Below are 23,408 nucleotides of genomic sequence, written 5' to 3' on the forward strand. Positions count from 1 at the left end.
AGTAGAAAAAAATTGTATAAACACTAAAAAAAAGGGAGAATAAGAAATACAAATAAAAATAATAAAAAATCATGTCAGTACATTTATATGATCAATAATGATTTTAAAGCTGAAATAAAATTTTAACAAGTATTTTCAATCAATATTAAATTTAGAAACTCCTTGTTTTTTCCATTTGTTTGATTTTTTACAGATTATCACATCCAAAAAAATGCCAGTACATTTATATGGTCATTAATAATTTTAAAGCTGAAATAAAAAACCAAAGAATTTAACTATTTAAATTGCAATTTTTGCTCAATGTACATAATACCATGTTTGCCTGCGCATAAAAAATAAATAAATCTGGCCCGCCAGCCAAAATGATGTATACAATCCAGTAGGTGCCTGTATAAACACAAGTGATTTACGGTATCCGGGTATTTCCGGTGCCCTTTGTGTCGTCCTATACGGTAACGCTCTCGTAAATGACGTCAGAAGAGGAGGGGGTTCGGTTACGCCCGTTCACTGAAACCCGGAGTGTAAGTTACCTTGACTGCTGCTGGACCTCCATCCGGCGGGGTTCCCGAGCGACCGCAAACTTCTACCACCCACCCCCGTCAGATTCGGCGCTCCGGGCTCCGGAACTACAGCCTACCGGTGAAGTTGAAGGAAAACCGTGAGGTGAGCGACGAGAAAAACAAATTCACAAAACAGACATTTAAAGTAAATCCTTACATTACCGTGAACGCCTCGCGGAGGATAAGCAACAACTAGCAAAGTTGCGACTCAGCAACAGGCTAACGGAGGGGAAGTCAGATAGGCTCCGGTAACAAAAAAAAAAGAAAAAATCCGCCGTAAAAGTTGAAAAATGATGCTACTCCAGGGGATGTCGGATGTAAATATCACCTGTCCTTGTTTCCTCGCCGGCTGTTTTCTTCTTTTTTTCTTCCGACTTGTGTTTCCATGGAGAAGGGGGGACAGGGGGCAAAACAACAGCCAGGAAGAATGGCTGTTTTTGTGGACACCCCTGTCATCCAATTACCTCCCCACACATACACTGTGTGTGTGTGTGTGTGTGTGTGTGTGTGTGTGTGTGTGTGTGTGTGTGTGTGAGTGACAGAGCGAGAGAGAGAGAGACTGTGGGTGGGAGAGATAAGGAAAAAGCGCTCATGTACAGACTTGAAAGGGGCTTTTTTCCTCTTGAGACATCTTAAGTGCCTTGGATGCATTACCACGGTGTGTGTGTGTGTGTGTGTGTGTGTGTGTGTGTGTGTGTGTGTGTGTGTGTGTGTGTGTGTGTGTGTGTGTGTGTGTGTGTGTGTGTGTGTTTGCATCTCAATATTTGCAATATTTTTTTCTCATTTCTTTGTGGCTTTTGTCTTCTCATTTGCAAAGCATTTTGGAAAGCACCTTATGAGCAAATCAAGATGTGTCATGCAGCTTGTTTATCATATTTGTGGCTGGTATGATACTCTTATATTTTTTTCAAGATAAAAAAAAGCAAGTAATACTTGCTTAATCACCTCGCAGGATCACTTTTAGCCTCATGTTTTCATCCCAGAAGTTGCTTTTACTGTACACAGACCCCTTTCCCAGTCTCCCCTCCCACTGAGAGAGCCGCGGGACAATAACATGATCCTAACGTCCACATCGGATCGCAACCCAACACAAGCCAGTCTGGAAAGTTAGAGGAGTACAGGAACAGCTCAAGTGAGATAAAGTTATTTTGAAACGCTGTAAGAAAGAAGAGGTTTGGTCCTTTAAGTAGTGAAGGGAAGGGAATGGAAGACAGTCAGTTACTCTGCTACTGAGAAAAACTCATTTCCCCCCTGAAGAGCTGGGTCAGGATTTAACAGGATTCAGCTGGAACTCTGCAACTGGTCCTCATTTCTGTTGTTTATTTTTCACCATGAGAACCTTTACTGAACCAAGTCTCACTGAAGGCCAGAGATATTCAGTCAACCATAGAGTCTTTTAAAGTCGGAGGCTCAGTGCTGGAAATGTTACAACCGCGCTTGTGTGTCTGTTTGTGTCTGTTTGTGCGTGCGTGTGTGTGTGTGTGTGTTCTGGCGCTTTGCAGCAACGATCAGGTGTGTTTCCAAGCTCAGGCTCCAGCCTGTTGTTGGTTGAAACAGAAAACATCAGCTGATGTGTTTGGCTCGAAATGAACTTGATTTATTTTTCCTAGAATTTCTTATTCAAATGTTCATTCCATTTCTAATTCATTCTAATCTGCTGACAGTTTTAAATCAATTCTAAAATTAATGTCTATGAGGTTGTCTCTTCCACTCCAGATGCTGGAGTATTAAATTTTAAATCACATTTGGATTTGAGTGTTACTAATGGAAAGTTTTGTGTAGCACTTGATAGAATGTTTTTATCGACACAAACTTGTTTATTTCATATAATTCTGACTTTGGCGCCATAAATAATCACAAAAGGGGAGTGTCTTCTTGGTGCAAATTTATGAATCATTCTTTCGTGGGGCCCTTTTTCCACTACAGCAGATAAATGTTATTTATTTACTTTTGTCTGATTCTAATGCGTTGCTCTTTATTTTCTCATTCAGTTTTTTTTTTCATTATAAGTCAGAGCTTTACTGTTGAGACAATTGCTGTAAAGAAACGTCAGAGAACTTGGAAAATTAACAAAATATCAGAATGAGTCCACACTTATAAATCTGAATCCAAAGTGAAAGTATCCCGTCTGGTTGCCTTTCGCCGCTTGTATTATGAATCATGAGCTCATCCCCATTTGATTGAACCCACTAACTTCTACACTTTACGCGTGAGACTTGAAAATGTAACCAGCGTGCATGAGACCCGGTCGCTCCCTCCCACTTTCTTTTCTTTGCATGACTCCAAAACGCAGCGAAAAGCAGCAATGAAACACAATAACTGTCCACGAAGTTGCACCTCAAGCTGCATTGCGGGAGCCATCTTTTGAGAGCTGCTCCACTTTCCTTTGAGCTAATTATCCTCGCCTCATCTCTTTGCGTCTCACACCCCCCTTTCACCAGAGAAGAGTCGAGGCAACAGGTATTAAAAGGCACAAAGAGACCTCCCATCTCTGCCGTCGGTTTCAAAGACGTCAGTTCACGATGACGCGATTGTGATTGATAACAGGAGACAAGGAGGCTGAAATAAGAGAAATTATATGTTGCTGTGTACGAGGCTACGTGTGGAGGTGCTTTTTGAATCACGGTCCGCCCTCGCTGTCTTCACCTGGGCTGTGAAACCTCCCGGCTGCTTTCTGTTCGTGTTGTTTGTGCTAAACGTGGCTGAGCTGGTTAGGAGAAGATAAATGCAACCGTTTGAGAGGCAACAGTCTACAGACAAATTATGCAGCTGTCACATTAGTCTATAATCAAATAATGTGATTTTTTTTTTTTTTTTTTTTTTTTTTTATTTCGTTGTCATGTCGCACACCCTCACCCACCTCTAAATGATGTGAACGCATGTCTGTGTGCATTTAAGGCCTCCACTTGTGACCGTTTCAATACTAAGCAGCCGAGTAGCAAAACAATTAGCCATGAAAACCATCAACCATGAAAGAATACCAGCGATGTAAAGAGATGAGGAAACAGTTATTTGAATATGAAAAGTAGTTTATGAGTGATCTTGAAAATGAATGTTGCAGCTGCATCCAGGTTGTCAGTGTCTGTGTGTGTGTTTGTGTCACTTGCCCTAATTGTAGTACTCCTCTCACACCCCTGAAACTTGAGTGGAATGGCTCCAGAAGTCGTACCGTATCTGTGCTTATCAGCCCCTTACTCGTGTGTGTGTGTGTGTGTGTGCGTGTGTGTGCGTGTGTGTGCGTGTGTGTGCGTGTGTGTGCGTGTGTGTGAGACATGCGACATGCAGGGGCCACTGTTTTGCTGAGCGGTGATCACAAAGTGGCAATATTTTACTTTGACAAAGCGCTATATCCGCAAATCTGCATACTGGTCATTGTCAACACAGCTCTTCAGGTGTTTTTGGCTTTCCGTGAAAAGTTTTATTGTGTTATTGCTTAAAGTCAGCGTTCATATCTTCTCGATCTTTCCCAGGCAGCTACCAGGTGAGAGCACAGTCTCGGGGGGGATTTGAAGCAATAATCGAATGAGGCCAGCTCACCTTTCCTGCTCAGCATGCAGAGGCACAGCTTCAAGGAACCCACAAGAATGCAGAAAAATAAATTACAGCCTTTACCGAATGGCTTATCACCAGATCGCCGCGGGTGTTTCACACGGGGCTGCTTGAGCGGGTTCATATTCACGGTGCACGCGGGTTCTGTACTCGAGTCGAGTGTCCAGGTTGGATTCACTCAAGAGTTTTTCATTCGCTCTCACTGGAGACTTAACCGGGCCAGAGATCAGGGGTTGAGAAACAAGCCAATGCTTTTGTTTTCTCCCCCCCCCACGAGTTGTGGGGTTGAATTACTGGCCATCAAATCGCATTTAATGAATTCATTTATTTTCTATACAGTTTATGCTTCACTCAGGTTCACACTGGCTGGCTGGAACCCATCCCAGCTGTCAGTGAGCAAGAGGCAGGGTTCACCTTGGATTGGCCACAGTGCCACGTAGGAACACAACCATTCACAAGTCCTATAGAGACATACTGGCATTCAGTCTGTCATTCACAGGTTATTTAGAGACATACAACCATTCACTCATTCAGTCTCATGTCATTGAGATGTACAACCATTCATCGCTCATTCACATGTCGTATAGACATACGTGTCTATACGACATTGACATCGCATGTCAGTTGCATTCTGTCAAAACAACCAGAAAGTACTGGCATGGATGAAATAGCTGCTTCTTTTGCCATTCAAAGTAAATACAACACAGCAAATTTTTCTAAGACGTTTGCCCCACTGTTCAACTGGAAATGTTTGTCTCCTCAGATGGCTACATTGCTCCACACTGGCTGTTTTTTTTTTTTTTTTTTTTCTGAAAATGAATTTCCCCTGGGTTTGTTGAAAATGTATTTATCTCGGAGGTAATATCAACCATAGCGCCCCCGGACCCGGTGAATGCCTCACAATATTTAGAAATAAATATATTTTTAGATATTGTACTGGGATCACACCACCAAGCATTGACACTGGTATGGCGACTGCAGTGCCACTTGCAGAAATCACACGCGACCGTGTCGACGGCTGATTGGGTCATGTGACCTAGTTCAGGCAGATTGCGACTTTCGACCTTGCCATAGGAGTGGCCACACGTTGACGTAGTTGAAACACTAGATCGGGGGTGCTCACACTTTTTCAGCATGCGAGCTACTTATAAAATGACCAAGTCAAAATGATCTACCCACCACAAAAATACACAACATTCTTTATACGTACAATGTATGTTGATGTACCTTGCGTAAGCGCATGAGCCAATATTGCACAACACAATATAATGATGTACATTTTTTGTCATGACCCACGTTCACCCTGATGACTTGCACTGAATTGAATCATCCTCCGGACAGTAGCTGCTGACAGCCTGCCTTATTAACGATGACATGACTCACCCGGAACGAGGCTTCGGTCGCGGCTTTCGCTTTTCAAGTTTGTTGTGTGAAAAGTGACTGCTGTCCGGACAACTGGGATTTTAGTTCCTTCACCTTTCTCTTTCTAAGCTCACTTTTTGCCGGGACGTCTGTGTTGTAGTTTCCACGAACGGTCGAAAATGCCGCTCAACATTACCCTCCTTTGGTATTGCAATGTTAGACGGGCAGATGAGGCGAAAACACTTCGAAAATGTAATCGTGACAAAAATTCCTCCTCCCATTCCATATTAAAGTGATAATTTTTTGTCTTCTTACTTGGTCCAGCTTTGGCCCAGCTTGGTCCATCATTTTATACCCTTTCATAAGTTTAAGAGAAAAAACCGTGGGCTAAAAGTTGGAAGTTACTTTTTGCTGCGCTTCCCGCTGTTGTTTGTGCATGTGCAGTGACCTCAGTGTCAGGAAAAAATCAGATGTCATCCGACTGGCTGCCCTGTATATCAATCAAGTGACGGGATGGACAATAGGCTGACGTCTTTTTTTTTTTTTTTTTTTTTTTTTCTTTAATATCATGCGATCTACCGGTATTGCGATCGACGTATTGAGCACCCCTGCACTAGATAGTCAGAGGCAACTGTTTTACTATTGAATAGACACTCTGTCGGCAAGTGTGCGCAACTTTCCCAAAACAAATTAACACAAGAAGGGAGAGCAGCATGTTGTTGCCTTTCTGGTCGGTCCTGTTCGCCGTTTAATCACACATTTGCGTGGGTGCAGCTCAGACGTTTGCTACGTTGCACTGGCAGCTGCTTCTAAAGATTATGCCCTAGGGGACTTCTCCACATTGCTATCCAAAGTTATTAGCTTTGGACTAATTAAAAGAAATTATAAATGCATAACTTTTCAAAACAACAGTTTTAATATGCTTCCCAGAAGTCGGACACGGAGTCACGCGGCCTCCACATCAACCAGAAGACGAAGATCTTTTCTGGAGATCCAAGATATAGATGCACTGAGAGAAGAGGTCAAATTTCTCCTTCAAAACCAATGGTTTGCTGCTGTCGAGCAGCCAATAGCCACTTTCACACTGTAGGAACTTTTTGCAGTTCCCAGAATGTTTTCAGGACGTACCCCATGTCTGTGTGCATTGGGACAGTGGAGGGACCATTAGCTCCTACTCTGAGGCAGGGGCTTTTTACGCTTTCATAGGAACTCGTATAACATCGATGTTTGGTAGAACTCATAAGCCACGCCTCTTACTAGATACTTCTTGCAGACTGCGAAATGCCATATTTTAAATCACAATTATGGTCACTTGTCAGCTGTTTTTCTTGCAACAAAATGAACAGAACCAGCAAGAAATGGGTTGACAAGGAGATCTAAGCTCTACTGCCCTGCTTCACCTTCGAGGGATATCCCGTGCATGCCAAAAAAAGTAGAGTCGGCTAACGGCATGGTTTTTAACACGGCAAAGCAGTGCAAAGAGGAAATAAAAACACCTGAAGCCACCTGATTGTTGGTAGTTATAACTCCTTAAGGAGCACGTCGCAGATGCAGCTCTACCGTGCTTCCTTAGTGCCTGTGGGAATGTAAAATTTAAAAAGTTGCCCCCGGGGGAGTTCCAAAAACAATATCTGAGCCGGATAGTTATGGAGAACCGTTCCGCCTGAAAGCAGCTAATATGACTTATATGCTACATCTCCAAATCAGAAAATGTTTTGATTCAATTTCAAACAAAACCGTCTTCAGTACGATCTAGTAGCAACTGCACACATGCTAATAAGAACCAAACGGGCCGTGGCATCTTTTCATGCACAATTAGCATCAAGCATCGGGTCTGCGTGAAAGAAATGGTCCTTTATCAAGGAACACAATCCTTGAGATGTTTTAGTAATCCTGGCATGAGGGGAGAGCTCTGCATGGTGCATCCCATCATTGTAGCCTCTTTTCTTTTACTCCCACCTGGTAGCAGGTCCCTACAAGCTAAAACGATAAGCCTAATAGGCCAAAAAAGCAAATGTGTGTGAAATCTAGTTCTGTGCTGACCTCCTCCCTGTTCTGCTCACTTTTATGATCCATTATCCGACCAAGGTCCGAGCAGATGATTGGTCCGATCGATGAAGCCGTCCGTGGCTCTGAGAACGCCTGTCAGCTGCCGGGTTGCTTAAATACCAGCAGGTCATATTGATTGATCAATGCACGATGCTTTCTGGTGCATGATGTTCCTTCTTGTCTCCAAGTATTGGCTTGTATCTACTTACAGCCCTTTTTTTTCCTTTTTCCTCCAGCGATCGTAGCTAAGCCCCTGCCTTGGGATGCATTTAACTGACCAAACATATTTCCAGGACATTCCTTGTAGTTTCCATCTGGTGCTTCAGCCTTGTCATCAACAGAATGTGGATTTATTTATACATATATATATATATATATGAATTTGTATCTGTATTTTTCTTGACAACCATATTATTTGAACAAGAAATGATTGGAATTTGGAATAATTTGAAACAATTTAATTGAAAGATTTCTGTTTCAATGAAATAAAAGCATTATGAGTCTAAATTATTTATTGCTATAAGTGAGCACATGACTTCATCAATTTTTGTATATATATATATATATTATATATATACTCTGTGTGTGTGGCGGGGGGGGGTAAATAAGCAATCACAGACCAGTGCCCCGATTCAAATGGCAAACCCTCTCAGGATGTCTAGTCAGTCTGTTGTGAAGAGGAAGAAGGAAATGAGAACGGAAGGAGTGACCAGCATTGGTGTTTGCCTCGAGCCAAAGTCTTGAGTCCAACTCCCTCACTGGGCCTTGGCAGTAAAAGTGCAAGAATCATACTCATTCATACACAGGTGGATAGATAGACTTTATTAAAGAGGGATATATTTGTCGTGGCAGCCGGGTACATTCACACATTCTAAGGCGAGAATATATCCTGAAATAAACAATGGTATCTTCATAGGAATAAGCTATTGTGTGTGTGTGTGTGTGTGTGTGTGTGTGTGTGTGTGTGTGTGTGTGTGTGTGTGTGTGTGTGTGTGTGTGTGTGTGTGTGTGTGTGTGTGTGTGTGTGTGTGTGTGTGTGTGTGTGTGTGTGTGTGTGTGTGTGTGTGTGTGTGGAATTAGATGGATACAACAAATATATTTACAGAATTGGACTGATAAAGATTTACAAACAGAATTGGAATGGAAATGACTATAAATATTAAATCAGAAGAGTCATCTAGCTGTCTCACAGATAGGGAATAACTATATGTACCAAATGAGATGGATATAGAAATCTCCTTTTCCTTTTGGCGGCTTCCTTCAGGGGTTGCCATCGCAAACCAACCTCCTCCATCTAACCCTGTCCTGTGTCTCCTCTCAAACCAACTAACTACATGTCCCTTTTGACATCCATAAATCTTCTCTTTGGTCTTCCTCTAGGCCTCCCGTCTGGCAGCGCCAACCTCAGCATTCTTCTATCAATATATCCACTATCCTCCTCTGTACATGACTGAACCATCTCGGTCTGGCTTCTCTGATCTTCTTTCCAAACATCTAACATGTAGTATCCGTCTGATGGGCTCAATCCTGATCATATCCATCCTCTGCAATCCCAAAGAGAACCTCAGCATCTTCATCCTTTTCTTGCATTCTGCTGATGCTGACACTGTTATCCACCTGTTCCAACCTGCTCCAATGCGGTTCTTTACCACTTTTCCACACTTTCCATTGTTCTAGACATTTGATCCTTATTACTGAAAATCCCCCATCTTCTTAATCTCCACTGCCTGTAGCCTCACTGTTCCACTTGGGTCCCTCTGATACACACACACATTATGAGGCTGCAGCTGGCCTTCATTCTTTTTCCTTTCTTCCAACTGCTCCCTGCTCTCCCCACAGATCACGTTGTCATCTGCAAACATCATGGTCGATGGAGATTCTTGTCTAATCTCATCTGTCAGCCAGTTCATCACCACTGCAAACAAGAATGTGTTTACAGCTGATCCCTGTAGTCCCACCTTGAACTTCTCTGTCACAGCTGCAGCACACCTCACCACTGTCTCACAGCTTGCATACATGTTCTGCACCAGTCTAATAAACTTCATCTCGACACCCTGTCGTTTGTTTTTCCAGGTCTACAAAGGCACAATGCAGCTCCCTCTTACCTTCTCTGTACTTCTCTACCAGCATTTTAAAAGCAAATGCTACATCTGTCGTGCTCTTTCAAGGCATGAAACCATACAAATGTTGACTTCTCTCAGTCTAGTTTCCATGACTCTTTCCCGTAACCTCATTGTATGGCTCATCAACTTTATTCCTCAATTCTGCACACCCCCCTTATTCTTAAAAATGTCCACCATCACATGTTTTCTCCATTCCTCTGGCACCTCCTCCCTCTCTAAGATCCTGTTGAATAATCTAACCAGGAATTCTACTGCCGCCTCTGCTTGACATTTCCATACCTTACCCTCTTAGCTCACCTTTACTAATCACTACTTCTGTGTACTGCTGTAGTACTACATCCGCAGTAGTCACCTCTTCTACCCTTCCCTCGCATTCATTTTCATTGGAGCATTTTATGGCTAGTCTGATAAAATAGATAATAGATGTCTAGATAAAATGTATCAAAAAAATCAAAATTGAATATGTTTACATACAAAATAAGATGTGTGTATGCACCGGTATATGTGTATATCTATCTATCTACATAGATAGATAGATTGATAGACGAGTTTTCTGCTTGCATATTAAACCACCTGCAACAGCAACGGGCAGGAACCAGTTTCTGTAGCCGGAGTGTGGTTGAGTCTCCTGTTGAAGCTGCTCTTGACATTGTCCAATGTGGGAGGGATTCACTCGAATCGCCAGCATTCTGTCCCCAACCACCTCCTCCGGGATGGCCAGCTTAGAGCCAACGTCAGAATCGGCGTTTGTGATGCGTTAAGTGCTCTACAAACGCATCTCACATCCGTGCTGGGGGGAAGAGAACCTTGTGAATACAATTGACTGCCATACTGTGAACCATATCCTCTTAACTAGAGCTTCTCAAACCGTTCCGTGCTCTGTGGTCGGCTAATATGACCGCGAGAGGTGGCAGGCTGGTGTGACTGTGCCCACGGACAGCAGTGGAGGGGGGCGGAGAAGAAGAAGAAGAAGAAGAAGAAGAAGCATGACTAATTTAAGAGGAGGCTGAGTCTCATCCCGCCAAACAAAAGGTGGGGTAAAAATAGTTGGATCAAAGGCCACGCCGTAACTCTTCATCCTCTCCTCATCTGAAGCATCCATATGAATAAATCATCAAGCAGGATGAAAGGAATCCTTCAAATTCTTTGTTTTCATTATTGAATCAGGCCAATCGGTGGTTTATTGGTTCATCTGAAATGCGGAGCGACGCCAATGCAGAAGTCGATGATCCCGGAAAGATGATGAACGCCGTATGTCCCCGTCCTCTGCGCAATCTGCCCACTAAATGCGATCAAGTCCGTAGCAGGTTTTGCTTTCATCCGCCAGTTGACTGCCTGCACTGCAAACTAGATTATGTCCTATTATTAGGCTGGGAGTTTCCTCCCCAGGTGCCAGCGTGTTGACATTTCAGGTTTTTCTGATTTAAAATGAATCTGTGATGGCAGTTATGAGGTTCGGCATGCTCACGATACATTGAACTGGGAAGTATTTACTGTATATTGAATTTTGGCATCCGATAATTTGCGGAATTATTTCTCTGTTTCTTCTTTATCCTTTTGTCAAAGGCTATTCGATGCTTTCAAAATTTGCATTTAGTGCCAAATCAGTAGATCGTAACTGAACTGACAGTTTGTTCTTTTTCCTTTTTTAGTATTAAATAGTTAAAAATGTGTATAGAATTCAAACAAACTGTGTAGGCGGATAGAAAATATCTATATCTTCATTTACAAACACAACAGACACAACATTTTTTTGAAGTAGTGTTCAGAAACATTAATAAAAAAATTAAATAGAAATTAGATTAGATCAAGTTGTTCTAAATAATCACTCAACAATAAGTATTCTGAAACATTTTTTTTTCCAAGGGCATCATGTGTTCAGGGAATCAGATAAAAAATAAATAGAAAAAAAAAATAACAACAATTGGTGAAAATGATAAATAAAGTGCAAACAGCTAAACAACCCCTGAAGCTTTTAGTTAAAAAAAGTGCAGAAGAAAGAATTTTTGTTCCACTAACAATATCATGTTAAGATTTTTTTGCTTTTAATGCACTTTGCCTGTGACTTACTAACTGCCACGTTTTTGAGAAAATCCTCTCGGCTGGCACTGACGTTGCAACTACGGCAAGGTAATTTTTGCAAGTTCGAACACTGTAGAAATGATCAATCTCATCTTGTGAATATAGATCCCAATCTGACTTGCTATTGATACTATTGATACCTGGAGCCGTCTGCCCATCGCTAGTGGATGGTGACTCCACTCTGACCCGCATGGGGAACCTTATACCCGGCGGTACATCCTCCTCGCCAGCGAGGAAGTCGTGTTCCCAGTTTTGCACCCGGCCGTCAGGAGCCGGTGTTGTTTGAAGTGCTGAAGATGTATTGACACACGCTGCCGGCGACTCATCCAATCGCAGGACCAAGGTCCGTCTCTTAGCAGTGTGTGTGCGCTTTGCATTTATCACTTCACACACACACGAACACACACACACTCGAGTTTGGCAGTCAGGATTAAAAAGTGCAGTATAATAAGAGCAGAGTAATTGCCGGTGTGCTCCTGCACTCGTGGGTCCAGACATGTGTCGGGTAGATGAATGCCGAGGTGATTAGCAAGAGTTCCCTTTTATGACTTCCAAAGACCAGATAATGGACATCAGAGCTTTTCTTCACCAACTAATGGGCTGAATTACCACAACAGTATTCACACAAACGTCCTCCTCCTCCTCACAACCTCCCACGCGACAGGCACCTACACACTATGCTAATACCTGTTTTCCTATGATTTTCGCATATATACTGCTCTGCAACATTCTCACCGCCTCTTCTAAGTCTCTTGTGTCACTCATGAGCGGTCCGTTAATTCCTCATAGTTTAGAGCATGGAGATGTATTCTGTTCAGGTTAAAACACACAATTTAAAGTTTAATGTCACCCTAGGTCAGCGGCAGATGTTTAGAGTCAGCAAGGTGTTTCCTTCTGCTGCGTGATGAATATTGCCGATGATGTGTTTTTTTTTAATTTTTTATCTCCTCTCCAAATTCCCATGTGTTTTTCCATGCAGCCCTTTCGGTTTCACCAGAGGAATTTGAGGAAACAAGAGAGCAAGTCAGTCGGAGTCGAAGTGAAAAGAGAGGAAACGGACGAGGACTCATCAAAAGTTTCAATTCTGCACGGTTTCTCCCCTTTTGTGTCTTTCACACCACTGGAGCGCACGTGTGCCAGTTTTGTTAACTATCGGGTGAGTCTCAAATGCAGGAAATACTTCCTGTTGGTGGTACAGTTTTGTGCAGTGGCTGTAATATCACGCTCTTATTAGTTTCAGGGCTTTTGTTTTTTTGCTAATGTTTGTTCTTAAATATTATTTTGTTGAACATACCCAATACAACGCGACTAATTTTCTCCTTACAATGCGTGTTCAGCAATAGTTAATCATAATAATAATGGAGTGAATGAAAGTGCAATGAAACAATGTAAGCGGCGTATTTTGAAACAACACTCAGCCCAATAACATTTCTTTTATATATCAGACTGCCATTGAAGTGATGTTACATAATTGTGTACAGGCTAATATTTAAGGCTTTATTTTGTCAGTATGAGTTTGTGCAGGTCAGATTCAGTGGTGTAGCCGGATTTTCCTAAACCAAGCCAAAGCTCATTGTGATATTACAGATATCAATGATTCTGTCTATCTTGGCAAATTAACATTGCCTTGCATTCTTTGGTATGACGGCAGGGGGTCCACCGCCGCAATATTTTTGGCCGGCTTCATTGAGGGCGAGCCTTGAGCAGGAAGGGTGGCGACAAGACTTCCTCTTTCTCACCAGAAGATAGACTCACTCAGGAGGAGCGAGAGATTTATTCCGGCGTGTCTGCGGATTGTGGATATAGTCTCTTACATTCGGATCAATTTCCTCCTCACAAACCAAAGACATTAAGATTGAGACTTGACATAAATCCAAAAGTTGACAAAAAGTAGAACAAATGCCAGCACCTCCATAACACTGTGGACCTCATTGGGTTTCAGACCAAATGCACCGATTGCATGCATCCAGCTGAATATCCATTTATTTTTCAACAGCGGTCAAATGCGCAAGGGTTTCCATCTGCAATGGGCTTTTAAGACCGTTGAAAATGCCCCCGATTCACACTTGGATATCGATTTTGAATGCAATATTGAAATCCAGGCAGACACAGCCAGTGAGTTACAGAAGATGAATTGCATTGTTGTCTTTCCTGAGGCCATACACTACAATGGACACACCACACCAGCAGTGTTTTGTCTCTGCAGCTGGATGTGTGTGTATGCATGTATGTATGTATATGTGTGTGTGATTACGCCCCACTGCACTGGTATCTGCTGAATCAGGAGGCTTTCTGGGTGGCGTGGTCGCCAGCAAGCGCAGTCGTGGAAAGTTCCACAGGACACAGGCTTTTGTGTCTCGTGTCCGCCCCAAGGTTTCGATCCCCTGGAAGTGAAAGTGAAATAAAACTTGGTGATTGGGGATCTTTGGTGGCTGGCCATCATCACAGTCCTAGAACCAAAGATGTGTAGCGCTTTTCGGGGCCAATATTTGGGGAAAAAAAAGCACTAAATACCTACCTAGGTTCAAAGGAGTAGTAGGCCTCACAAAACGAGAAGATAAACAAATGATCAGTTTGTTGTAGAAAAAATCAGTCACGTTGTGACAACCTTAAAATAAAACAGTAGAAAATTAAAAAAAAGAGTAAGCCATTGGAAATTGTAAAATTTTTGTGAAAGAACTCAATCCTTGGTAATGTGTGTGTGTGAGTGTGTATGTAAATTCCCAGGATATAGTCTGGATCATGGTTGGCCAAACCACATCTACGATTTGGGCTTTGCTCGCCATCTCAGTTTTCGGATTCACAGGGGTTCGGTTCTTTCCGGTAGTTGAAGAAAAAAAAAAAAAAAAAAACGGTTTTCAGTCTCCCATTCTATGGACTCTCTTCAGTTGACGCTCACGTGCACGTTTTCAATTTAAGCTTTACAAGGATTCTTGTTCATGGGGAGCTCCCATGAACTGAACGCCCACTGTGCCCTCTATAGGTAATGATTTTTTTTTTTGTGTGTGTACTATTTTAATAGCCCTAAATTCATGATGCTAATGGATGGAATGCATCATAAAATAATGTAGCTTCCATGCTAACCCTCTGTAGAAAGAAAGGTTTGAGTGCCTCATAACGTGCTCTTACTCTTTCTTACATGTGGCAGAGTTTAACTTGATGCCATCGATGTTGTGCATCATAACCAAGGTTCACATTCCTTGATACTACGTACTTTAGTTTTCAAAGTTCCCTCCAAAAGCTGCTAAAATGTCTTGTTAGGCTTTCGCTTTGTGTCACTGCGCCACTCCTGTGGTTTGCGGTCATGCTGCAGCCAAACATTGCGGCACGCCGTTCGGTGTTAGGATTCGGCACCAGTGTTTACCTCCCACGGAGGAGACGGGGAAAAAAAAAAGGTGAGGACAGTTCATCAGCTTGCATCGCGGGTGTTTTTTCGTATTGTCATCTGCATACTGACAGCCAGTCAGTCACCTGAAAATGTGTGAAAGAGCTCTAGGTGTTTACACAGGCTTCAGTTGTTTGATTTTTGGTGATCAGTTCTGATTTAATACTGTAGTAAAACACTTCTAATGTGACCTTTCCAGAAGGCAAGTGTGCAAGGAAGCAGCAGAACAGGATTATTCACTTGACGCATATGATCTGCAAAAGATCAGGTATGATGAGCTATCAAAACCGTTTGTGTTTGTGCAACCGGTGACTCATATGACTCCTCAAGGCCTGCAACAACCCGATTCGGTTGCGCCTGGAAGGGGATGCCATCAGCACCCCTTTCAATGTGATCGAAACGTATTTGTTGCATGGCCACAAACATAGCAGGGGTGTTTGGTATCAGAGAAGGGGTTAGCTCGGGCACGTTGTCTGTTGATAACAAGCTCTCTGTAATCTGCTCAAGTCTATCATTGGCATCCGATTCAGAAATTGTCTGCAGGTCTGTCCGGTTCCTTAATTGAAAGATTTGCGTGACAGCATTACGAAGTGCCATGCTATCAAGTATCGGACAGCTGAGCGTGTGTTGTATTCTAGTGCCCAAACATCTTTCGAAGAAGATCGGCCAATGACTCATTCCATTTAGATTTTTGGCCCTTTTTTTGCGGGGTAAAAATGCGGTTCGGGTGATCGATTATTCATTTTATTTATGAGTCAAAATATGCAGCCATATTCTGAAAATCAAAAGGCATTTCTGCTTATCTTTTCTTCTTCTCCTTTCGGCTTTTCCCTTCAGGGGTGAATCAAGCGAATCAAGCTTCTCCATCTAATCCTATTCTCTGTATCCTCCTCTCTCACACCAACTACCTTCATATCCCCTCTCACTACGTCCATAATTCTTCTGCTTGGTCTTCCTCAGGACCTCCTGCCTGGCGGCTCCAATTCCAGCATCCGTCTACCACTATATTCACATTCCCATCTCTGTACATTACCGAACCATCTCAGTCTGGCTTCTCTGACCTTCTCTCCAAAACATCTAACCTCAGCCGTCCCTCTGATAGACTCATCCCTGATCCTATCCATCCTGGTCACTCCCAAAGAGAACCTCAACATCTTCATCTCTGCAACCTCTAGTTCTGCCTGCTGTCTTATGGTCATTGTAAGCCATACAGCATCGCTGGTCTCACCTCTGTCTTGTACACCTTTCCTTTCATTCTAGACGATAGTCTTGTATCACATAGTACCCCTGACACTTTTCTCCATCCATTCCAACCTGCTTGAACCCGTCTCCTCACCTCTTTACCACACTCTCCGTTGCTCTGGACTGTTGACCCCAAGTACCTGAAATCCTCCAACTTCTTGATCTCCACTCCCTGTAGCCTCACCATTCACTACAGATCACAATGTCATCTGCAAGCATCACGGTCCATGGAGATTCCTGTCTAACATCATCTGTCAACCTGTCCATCACCACTGCAAACAAGAAGGGGCTCAGAGCTGATCCCTCATGGAGTCCCACCTCCACCTTGAACCCCACCTCCACCTTGAACTTCTCTGTTACACCTACAGCACACCACACCACTGTTTCACAGCTAGCATACATGTCCTGCACCAGTCTAACATACTTCTCTGCCATTCCGGATTTCCTCATACAATACCATAGCTCCTCTCTTGGCACCCTGTCATATGCTTTTTCTAGGTCTACAAAAACACAATGCAGCTCCCTCTGGCCTTCTCTGTTAGCATTCTCAAAGCAAATACTGCGCATGTAGTACTCTTTCTAGGCATGAAACCATACTGCTGTGCACAAATGCTGACTTCTGCTCTCAGTCGAGTTTTCACTACTCTTTACCATAACTTCACTGTATGGCTCATTGACTTTATCCCTCTATAGCCGCTACAACTCTGCAAATCCCACTATTCTTCTAAATGGGGACCATCACACTTTATCTCCTCTAAGATCACTCTCTAAGATCCTGTTGAATAAACTACTCAGAAACTCTACCGCTGCCTCAGCTAGACACTTCCACACCTCCACAGGTTTATCATAAGGACCAACAGCCTTTCCACTCTTCATCCTCTTCAAGGCCTTCCTCACTTTACTTCTACTAATCTCAGCTACTTTGTGGTCTACAATAGTCACCTCTTCTACCCTTGCCTCTTTCATTTTCCACCTTCATCAACTCTTCAAAGTACTCTTTCCATCTTACCATCACTCTTCTAGCATCTGTCAATACATTTCCCTCTATCCTTAATAACCCGGACCTGTTGTACATCCTTTCCATCGTTATTTCTCTGTTTCGCCACCCTGTATAGATCATTCTCTCCATCCTTACTGTCCAACCGAGCATACAAGTCATCGTACGCCCTTTGTTTTGCCTTTGCTACCTCTATCTTTACCTTACATTGTATCTCCCATTTACTCCTGTCTTTTCTCATCAGTCCTCTCAGTGTCCCACTTCTTTGCTAGCCGCTTTCTCTGTATATACTACTGCACTTCCTCATTCCACCACCAAGTCTCCTTATCTTCTTTCTTGCTAATGATTTTTCATTTTCAAATTTGACAATTTGATAATTTCTAACAATTTACAGGGTATGTCTTGAAATCGCACACATCTTTTGCTTTTTCATTTCGATAAAGCACAGAATGAGCAGTCTAATAGAACAAAATGAAAATGCGGTTGGGCTTACTTTATTCATTTCATCATGTGTCAAAATGTGCAGCCACATTCTGAAAATGAAAATGCAAAAACATTTGCAAATACATTTGACTTAGAATTGTGATCATTATATGCTTAGAAACGCTTTACCTGTCAAAACCTACATTTTAAAGGTCCAAGTCATGTGACAACTGGAGCTGCATCAAAGAAAAACCTTGGTAAAATAAATATATATTAATAAATGAACAAAAATAAACAGAAACAAGAGGTGTCTCATTTGATGTATTTGCGCTAAAATGTAAGAATTTCCATCAGGTCAACTCATGACGTCAATATCACCGCTCGCTTGTCTGGCGCTTGTCTGGTTCTTTTCCTTCCTGTGTGTGTCTTTTCCTTCTTTTCAGTGTGTGTGTGTGCGTGCACATGCGTGTGTGTGCGCGCACGTGCTCACATGCAGGAAGCAGGGCTTTTCCACAGAAACCAAGACTACATCAAGCCGGTGTCTATTAAGTAAGGGCAGCTCAGGCGCTCCGCTCCCTCCAGAGCCAAACCTCTGTGCATCACCCAGATATGATGTTTCTGTTGGTGCCTCTCCGGATCACATCTGATATCCCGCCCTCGATGAGATATTGATCTTCGCAGTCTCTGTGACGTCCCCCCGCCATGTTGTTTCTTTCATTTCTTTCAAGTTAATAACATTTTCCAATGCAACATCTTCCAGACATACTTCCTGATCTTCTGATGTGGATATCTTCCGGGTTCGACATCTGATTTACATTTCTGACGAAGAAATTAGAAACATGATCATCCAATAGTAACCTGGTAACATCGATTCTATCATCACATGCGATTGTCAAACCAATCTGTGCTGAAATCACTAATTGGGACATTACCATTATATAGATTTAACATGTAAACAATGAGTCTCTGAATAAATTTTATGTCATTTAAAATACTTAACCACATTATCCACATCGTTTAAAATACCACTATCACAGTGTGTGTGTGTGTGTGTGTGTGTGTGTGTGTGTGTGTGTGTGTGTGTGTGTGTGTGTGTGTGTGTGTGTGTGTGTGTGTGTGTGTGTGTGTGTGTGTGTGTACCATAGCATGCTAATATATGTGTCGAGGAAAGCACATTCGTTTCCCATGATTAGTGACGCTGCAGATTACATAACTGCTGATGATGCAAAGCCTGGGTCGGTGTGAATGAGGGGACCCCCCCCTCCCCCGGCCCGCTTGCGCTGATGTCGGACTTTCTTTTCCCCAATTGGTGTTGCCATGGTAATGGCAGTTCCGACAGTGTCATCAGCGGGTCAGCGTGCGTGGGTGCTGGGCGAGGTTCATCGCTCAGGGTGAGCTGGGACAATGCGGGGCGAAGGACGACACGACTGCCGTACGTGCGCATGACGTAAACATGCCAGTTCATCGCATAATATCTAATTTCATCCGTCCCGCAGGTGTGACACTGTGATCAGCCGCCATGTCCTCTCAGACCACGCCCGCCCACGAGGCGCGACCGACGACACCTCCACCACCCTCCGCCAATCCCACGCTGTCAACGGGTAAAGGCGTGTCCCATCTGCAGATACACAATATCCATGCATATAGGATCGGATTAATAACTTCTTATTATTAGTTTTTCACTCTTTTTAATCAAAAGAGCCTCCATCAATGATCGTTTTTCTAAATTTCCCAATATAAGGAGCCTTCATTTTCTCTGACCCTCACCTTCCCACCTAGACCACTCAATTCTAGAAAAGTGGATGGATGTTGATATCAGTACAAATTCAGAAACTATTTGTCAGTCGACTTCCTGGGCTCTCCCTCTGCTCGCCTGGAGATCAGACTCCCAGCCTTTCTGAGCTCAACCTGCTGATGAATGTAGTTTAGAAGCCTAGTTTTAGTTTGCTTCTGTGTGCCTTATTCAAGGTATCACATTGAATAGTCATTAAATCTTCTCCTCCATTTCGAGTCTAGTGTTCCTGTGAGTGTCTTCAGGAGAAAGAAGGTCATTATTAACAACAATGAACCCGTGTGTCAAAGGCGAATCAGCCAAATTACGCACCTCGGCTGTTATTGTTTTTTTTGAAAAAGCCTTGTGAGAGCGAGGAGCACCGACCCCCCGGCAGCACGGCTCCGGTTTTTTATTTATTCAAACCACAATTATTGAGCGGCCAGGGCTATTTTTAACTCTTTTAATACGAAAAGCTGCTGTGCTTCGAATGCAAACCTGGCTCTCCATCACACTAAAGGGCATAATGGGATACTGGTCATCACGGAGAACGCATGCGGGGAGTGGTGTAAACACACACACGCAAGAGATATTGACTCCTCACATCGACCACTAATATGATGTCTCCTGTGTGTCTCTCTCTCACACACACACACACACACACACACACACTCTTCGGCCCCTCCAGATTCCCTGCTGCCTCCTGCCCACAGATACAGAGACCGCTCACCTTCCCCCATGAGAGGCTACACCATCCCCAGCCCTCTGCCCACGCGCCGAAACAGGACCTGCTCTGCGTGAGGACATACACACACACACACACACACACACACACGTGCATAACATTCGATATAACCAGGAAAACCACTGATCAAGCTTTGATCAACCACTGATCAACCACTATCAGCTTTGTCAGCTTGTGTAAAAATAGGAACCTCTGAGGCAAAAGTTATCGCAACACTTTGGGGGCCTTTTGTTGGCGCAAACAGGAAGTAGAGTGACAACGTAATAATCTGACCTTGAGCGCAGGAGAGCCTCTGAAATGGCCCCGACGCTCGGGAGCAGGAATCAGCACATGTAGATGTAGCAACATGCTACCTGTTACTTTACATTAGTCAGTGTGAGAGATTTATTTGATATGAGATTAACATATACTTAAATTAGTGATTGACAAAGCACATACTCCTGCGTGTGACCTCTCCTCACAATAAATAGACTATGAATCCCAGAGAACAGTAATTGTCTATATCAAGGTAATATTTATGCAGGTTTGTGGAAAATGATGTTCTACATTTTTTTTAATGGAATTAATTCCTGGGCTAAAACAAGCTGTTGTCTAAAAACAACGAATTTATTATTTGCCTTAATCAATTTTTTTATGTATTTGTCTATTCATTTTTGCTTACTGTTTGCACTGGAGCTTACTTCCTTCTATTTTTCTTATTTTTTACAAGTCTCGGTTTTGTCGATTTGTGACTAAAGCGGTCTTAGCTTCTATCATTTGAAAATCTTTGAAAAGGTGTGTCTTTTTTTTTTTTTTTTTTTTTATCAGCATGAGAGCAAACAGTGTTCAGAAGCATCATAACATGATAGTAAAAGAACACTCCCCAGCCAATCAGAGGCTGCGATGGATCACCACACTGACACAGTGACACAGTTGGATGTGTTTCCTCCCTCACTCTCTCTCTGCCCTGCAGGACGGCCCGTGCATCAGAGGGCCCAGTGTTCAGTGGCGTGTGTAAATATTTTTCGCGCTCCAAAGGCCACGGATTCATCACGCCGTCCGACGGGGGCGCCGACATCTTCGTTCACATTTCGGAGTAAGCCTGTGTATATGTGTTTGTGTGTACATGAGCTAGTATGGGGCGTAAGCTAGCTTACACATTATGTATAAAGGGAAGATACAGAAAATATGTTAAGTTCCAGGACTTTTTCACTTGTTCACAAACAAACACATAGAGACCTATTACACATCATATAGAGACATATAGATGTTCATCCTCCCATTCATATGTCTCATTGACACATCCTGCTGACATGCAGACTCTCACTTTCATTCACATGTCATATCAAGACACAACAAAATGTTGCAAGTTGCAAGTACAAAATTTTGCATGTTGCAAAATGCGTTGCGAGTACATTCTAAATAAAACCTGCTCGTCATTAGAAGTATGATGACATTGTGTCATTATCGTTTTTTTTGTCAGTTTTAATAAGTCAGTCAAGTATTCTCCTCAGAGCTTTGAGGACCTGGCAGTGTGTCCTCACAAACTCGTCGAAGCTAATCCCCGGGGTTGTGTTTTCCCAGCATCGAGGGCGAGTACGTGCCGGTGGAGGGCGACGAGGTCAGCTACAAGGTCTGCTCCATCCCCCCCAAACTGGAAAAGGTCCAGGCGGTGGAGGTGACCATCACCCATCTCAAAGCGGGGACCAAGCACGAGACCTGGACGGGACACATCGTCAGCAGCTGAGCGGTGGGCGGGGCCGGGGGTCGGAAAAGAAAAGGAGAGGTAGGAAGTGGAGGGGAGGGCCAGGGGGTTAAAGGCGGAACTGAGTAAGAGGAGATTCAGGTCAGGAGGGGCTCCTTTGGCCTCCTGGGTAACGGGGTACTATATGTTCTTCATTCTTTCACAGCTGGTTTGATAGTTCTTTGGATTTATGCCCATTGGAGGAATGTTTATTGTAGGGGAGGGGTTCACTAATTGTGGGGTTTGGGGTGGATGTTTGGGTGGGGGTTGGGGTTTCCCCCGCGATGTGCGTCCTTTCACCCAGAGAACTTAGACCGTCTGCACAGCCCGTGCCTCTTTGTATCCAGCGCCGTCTGTGCCGGAGTGTCCTTGATGGCCGGGAGGCCAATAAAGCATTTTCAACAGAACGTCATCTGGACTCAGCCTTTCATTGAAGGTTCGGAGGTGCGCTTGTGGATTTTATTTAAAAGGAAAAAAAAAAGGAGAAAAAAATGCATGCCGGATGGATGGCACGGTACCGCAGTGATTAGTGCATCCACATGACATTTAAATGAGAGGGTGAATAGTTGTATGTCTATAGGACGTGTGAAGGAGCGGGTGAATGGTATATGTCCCTATGATATTTGAAGGACAGTGTAAATCAGGGGTCCCCAAACTTTTTCCTGCGAGGGCCAAACAACTTTTCCCTTCTCTGATGGGGGGCCGGGCCAGTTTGTAACAAAAAGTGTGACGATCGCAGAGGTGTCTAAACATAAACATTTAATGTATTACAGAAAGCCACACATAACCAAAAATTAGCCCTTTCTGGGATCTTGACAGGAAAGAAAAAAAATCAGAAAATAAATAATAACATTATAAATGAAATAAATAACATTATTCATGAAATAAATAATAACCAAATAACACTTTACAAGTTTTCACAAATTAAAAAGACCAAAGAACATTAACTTTCTTGTATACACAACTATTTGCAGCTTTCACATATCAAATCCACTGTGAAAACCAGAAAGCAAGCAGGCTATGAAACCCAACTGATACACACACCTACCAACTTGAATACACCTACTAGGTTAAATACCCTGCATTCTGAATCTATTTTTCTCTCACCTAATCTTTTCACCATTATTCTGTGTTATTTGACAGGGGTGTATCCAGGATGTGGAGGCGGGCCGAATGCGGCTCTCGGGCCGTAGTTTGGGGACCACTGATGTAAATAGTTGCATGTCTGATGTAAGTGATAGATAATCTGAGAATGGTTGAATGTCTAAATGACATGAACGAAAGGGAGAACGGTTGCATATCTCTATATGGCGCGTGAATGGTTGGACGTCTCCATTCGATCGACTTGCGACCGGTCCGGAATGAACCCCGTCTCTCGCCCGGTGACAGCCGGGATC

The 23,408-nt window shown here is 43.2% G+C and overlaps 1 protein-coding gene across 4 annotated transcripts; it reads left to right on the plus strand.

The window, feature by feature from the left end:
* The first annotated feature begins 505 nt into the window (after window positions 1-505).
* On the plus strand, window positions 506-22,418 carry carhsp1 (calcium regulated heat stable protein 1). Of its 4 annotated transcripts, none has more exons than XM_086170247.1 (6): window positions 506-663; window positions 12,705-12,881; window positions 19,269-19,379; window positions 20,232-20,340; window positions 21,241-21,363; window positions 21,852-22,418. In XM_086170247.1, exons 3-6 carry the CDS (start codon window positions 19,292-19,294, stop codon window positions 22,012-22,014), a joined length of 483 nt encoding a protein of 160 aa, XP_086026373.1. In that variant the 5' UTR covers window positions 506-663; window positions 12,705-12,881; window positions 19,269-19,291; the 3' UTR covers window positions 22,015-22,418. The 4 variants fall into 4 exon arrangements, with proteins under 4 accessions (XP_086026373.1, XP_086026375.1, XP_086026372.1 ...); XM_086170249.1 differs by having other exon boundaries at window positions 19,269-19,373; XM_086170246.1 differs by lacking the exon at window positions 12,705-12,881.
* The last annotated feature ends 990 nt before the right edge of the window (window positions 22,419-23,408 follow it).

Source organism: Fistularia commersonii, chromosome 23 (assembly GCF_037954325.1).
Source record: "Fistularia commersonii isolate RoL2024-O1a breed Wild chromosome 23, RoL_Fcom_v1.0, whole genome shotgun sequence".
Taxonomy (NCBI): domain Eukaryota; kingdom Metazoa; phylum Chordata; class Actinopteri; order Syngnathiformes; family Fistulariidae; genus Fistularia; species Fistularia commersonii.

What these genes read in the sequence shown, in the direction of transcription:
- carhsp1 (XM_086170247.1), top strand. Translation starts at nt 19,292, where the DNA reads ATGTCCTCTCAGACCACGCCCGCCCACGAGGCGCGACCGACGACACCT. An exon ending in CGAAACAGGACCTGCTCTGC is followed by an intron (nt 20,341 to 21,240) that starts GTGAGGACATAC and finishes TCTGCCCTGCAG; the next exon opens with GACGGCCCGTGCATCAGAGG. An exon ending in ATCTTCGTTCACATTTCGGA is followed by an intron (nt 21,364 to 21,851) that starts GTAAGCCTGTGT and finishes GTGTTTTCCCAG; the next exon opens with CATCGAGGGCGAGTACGTGC.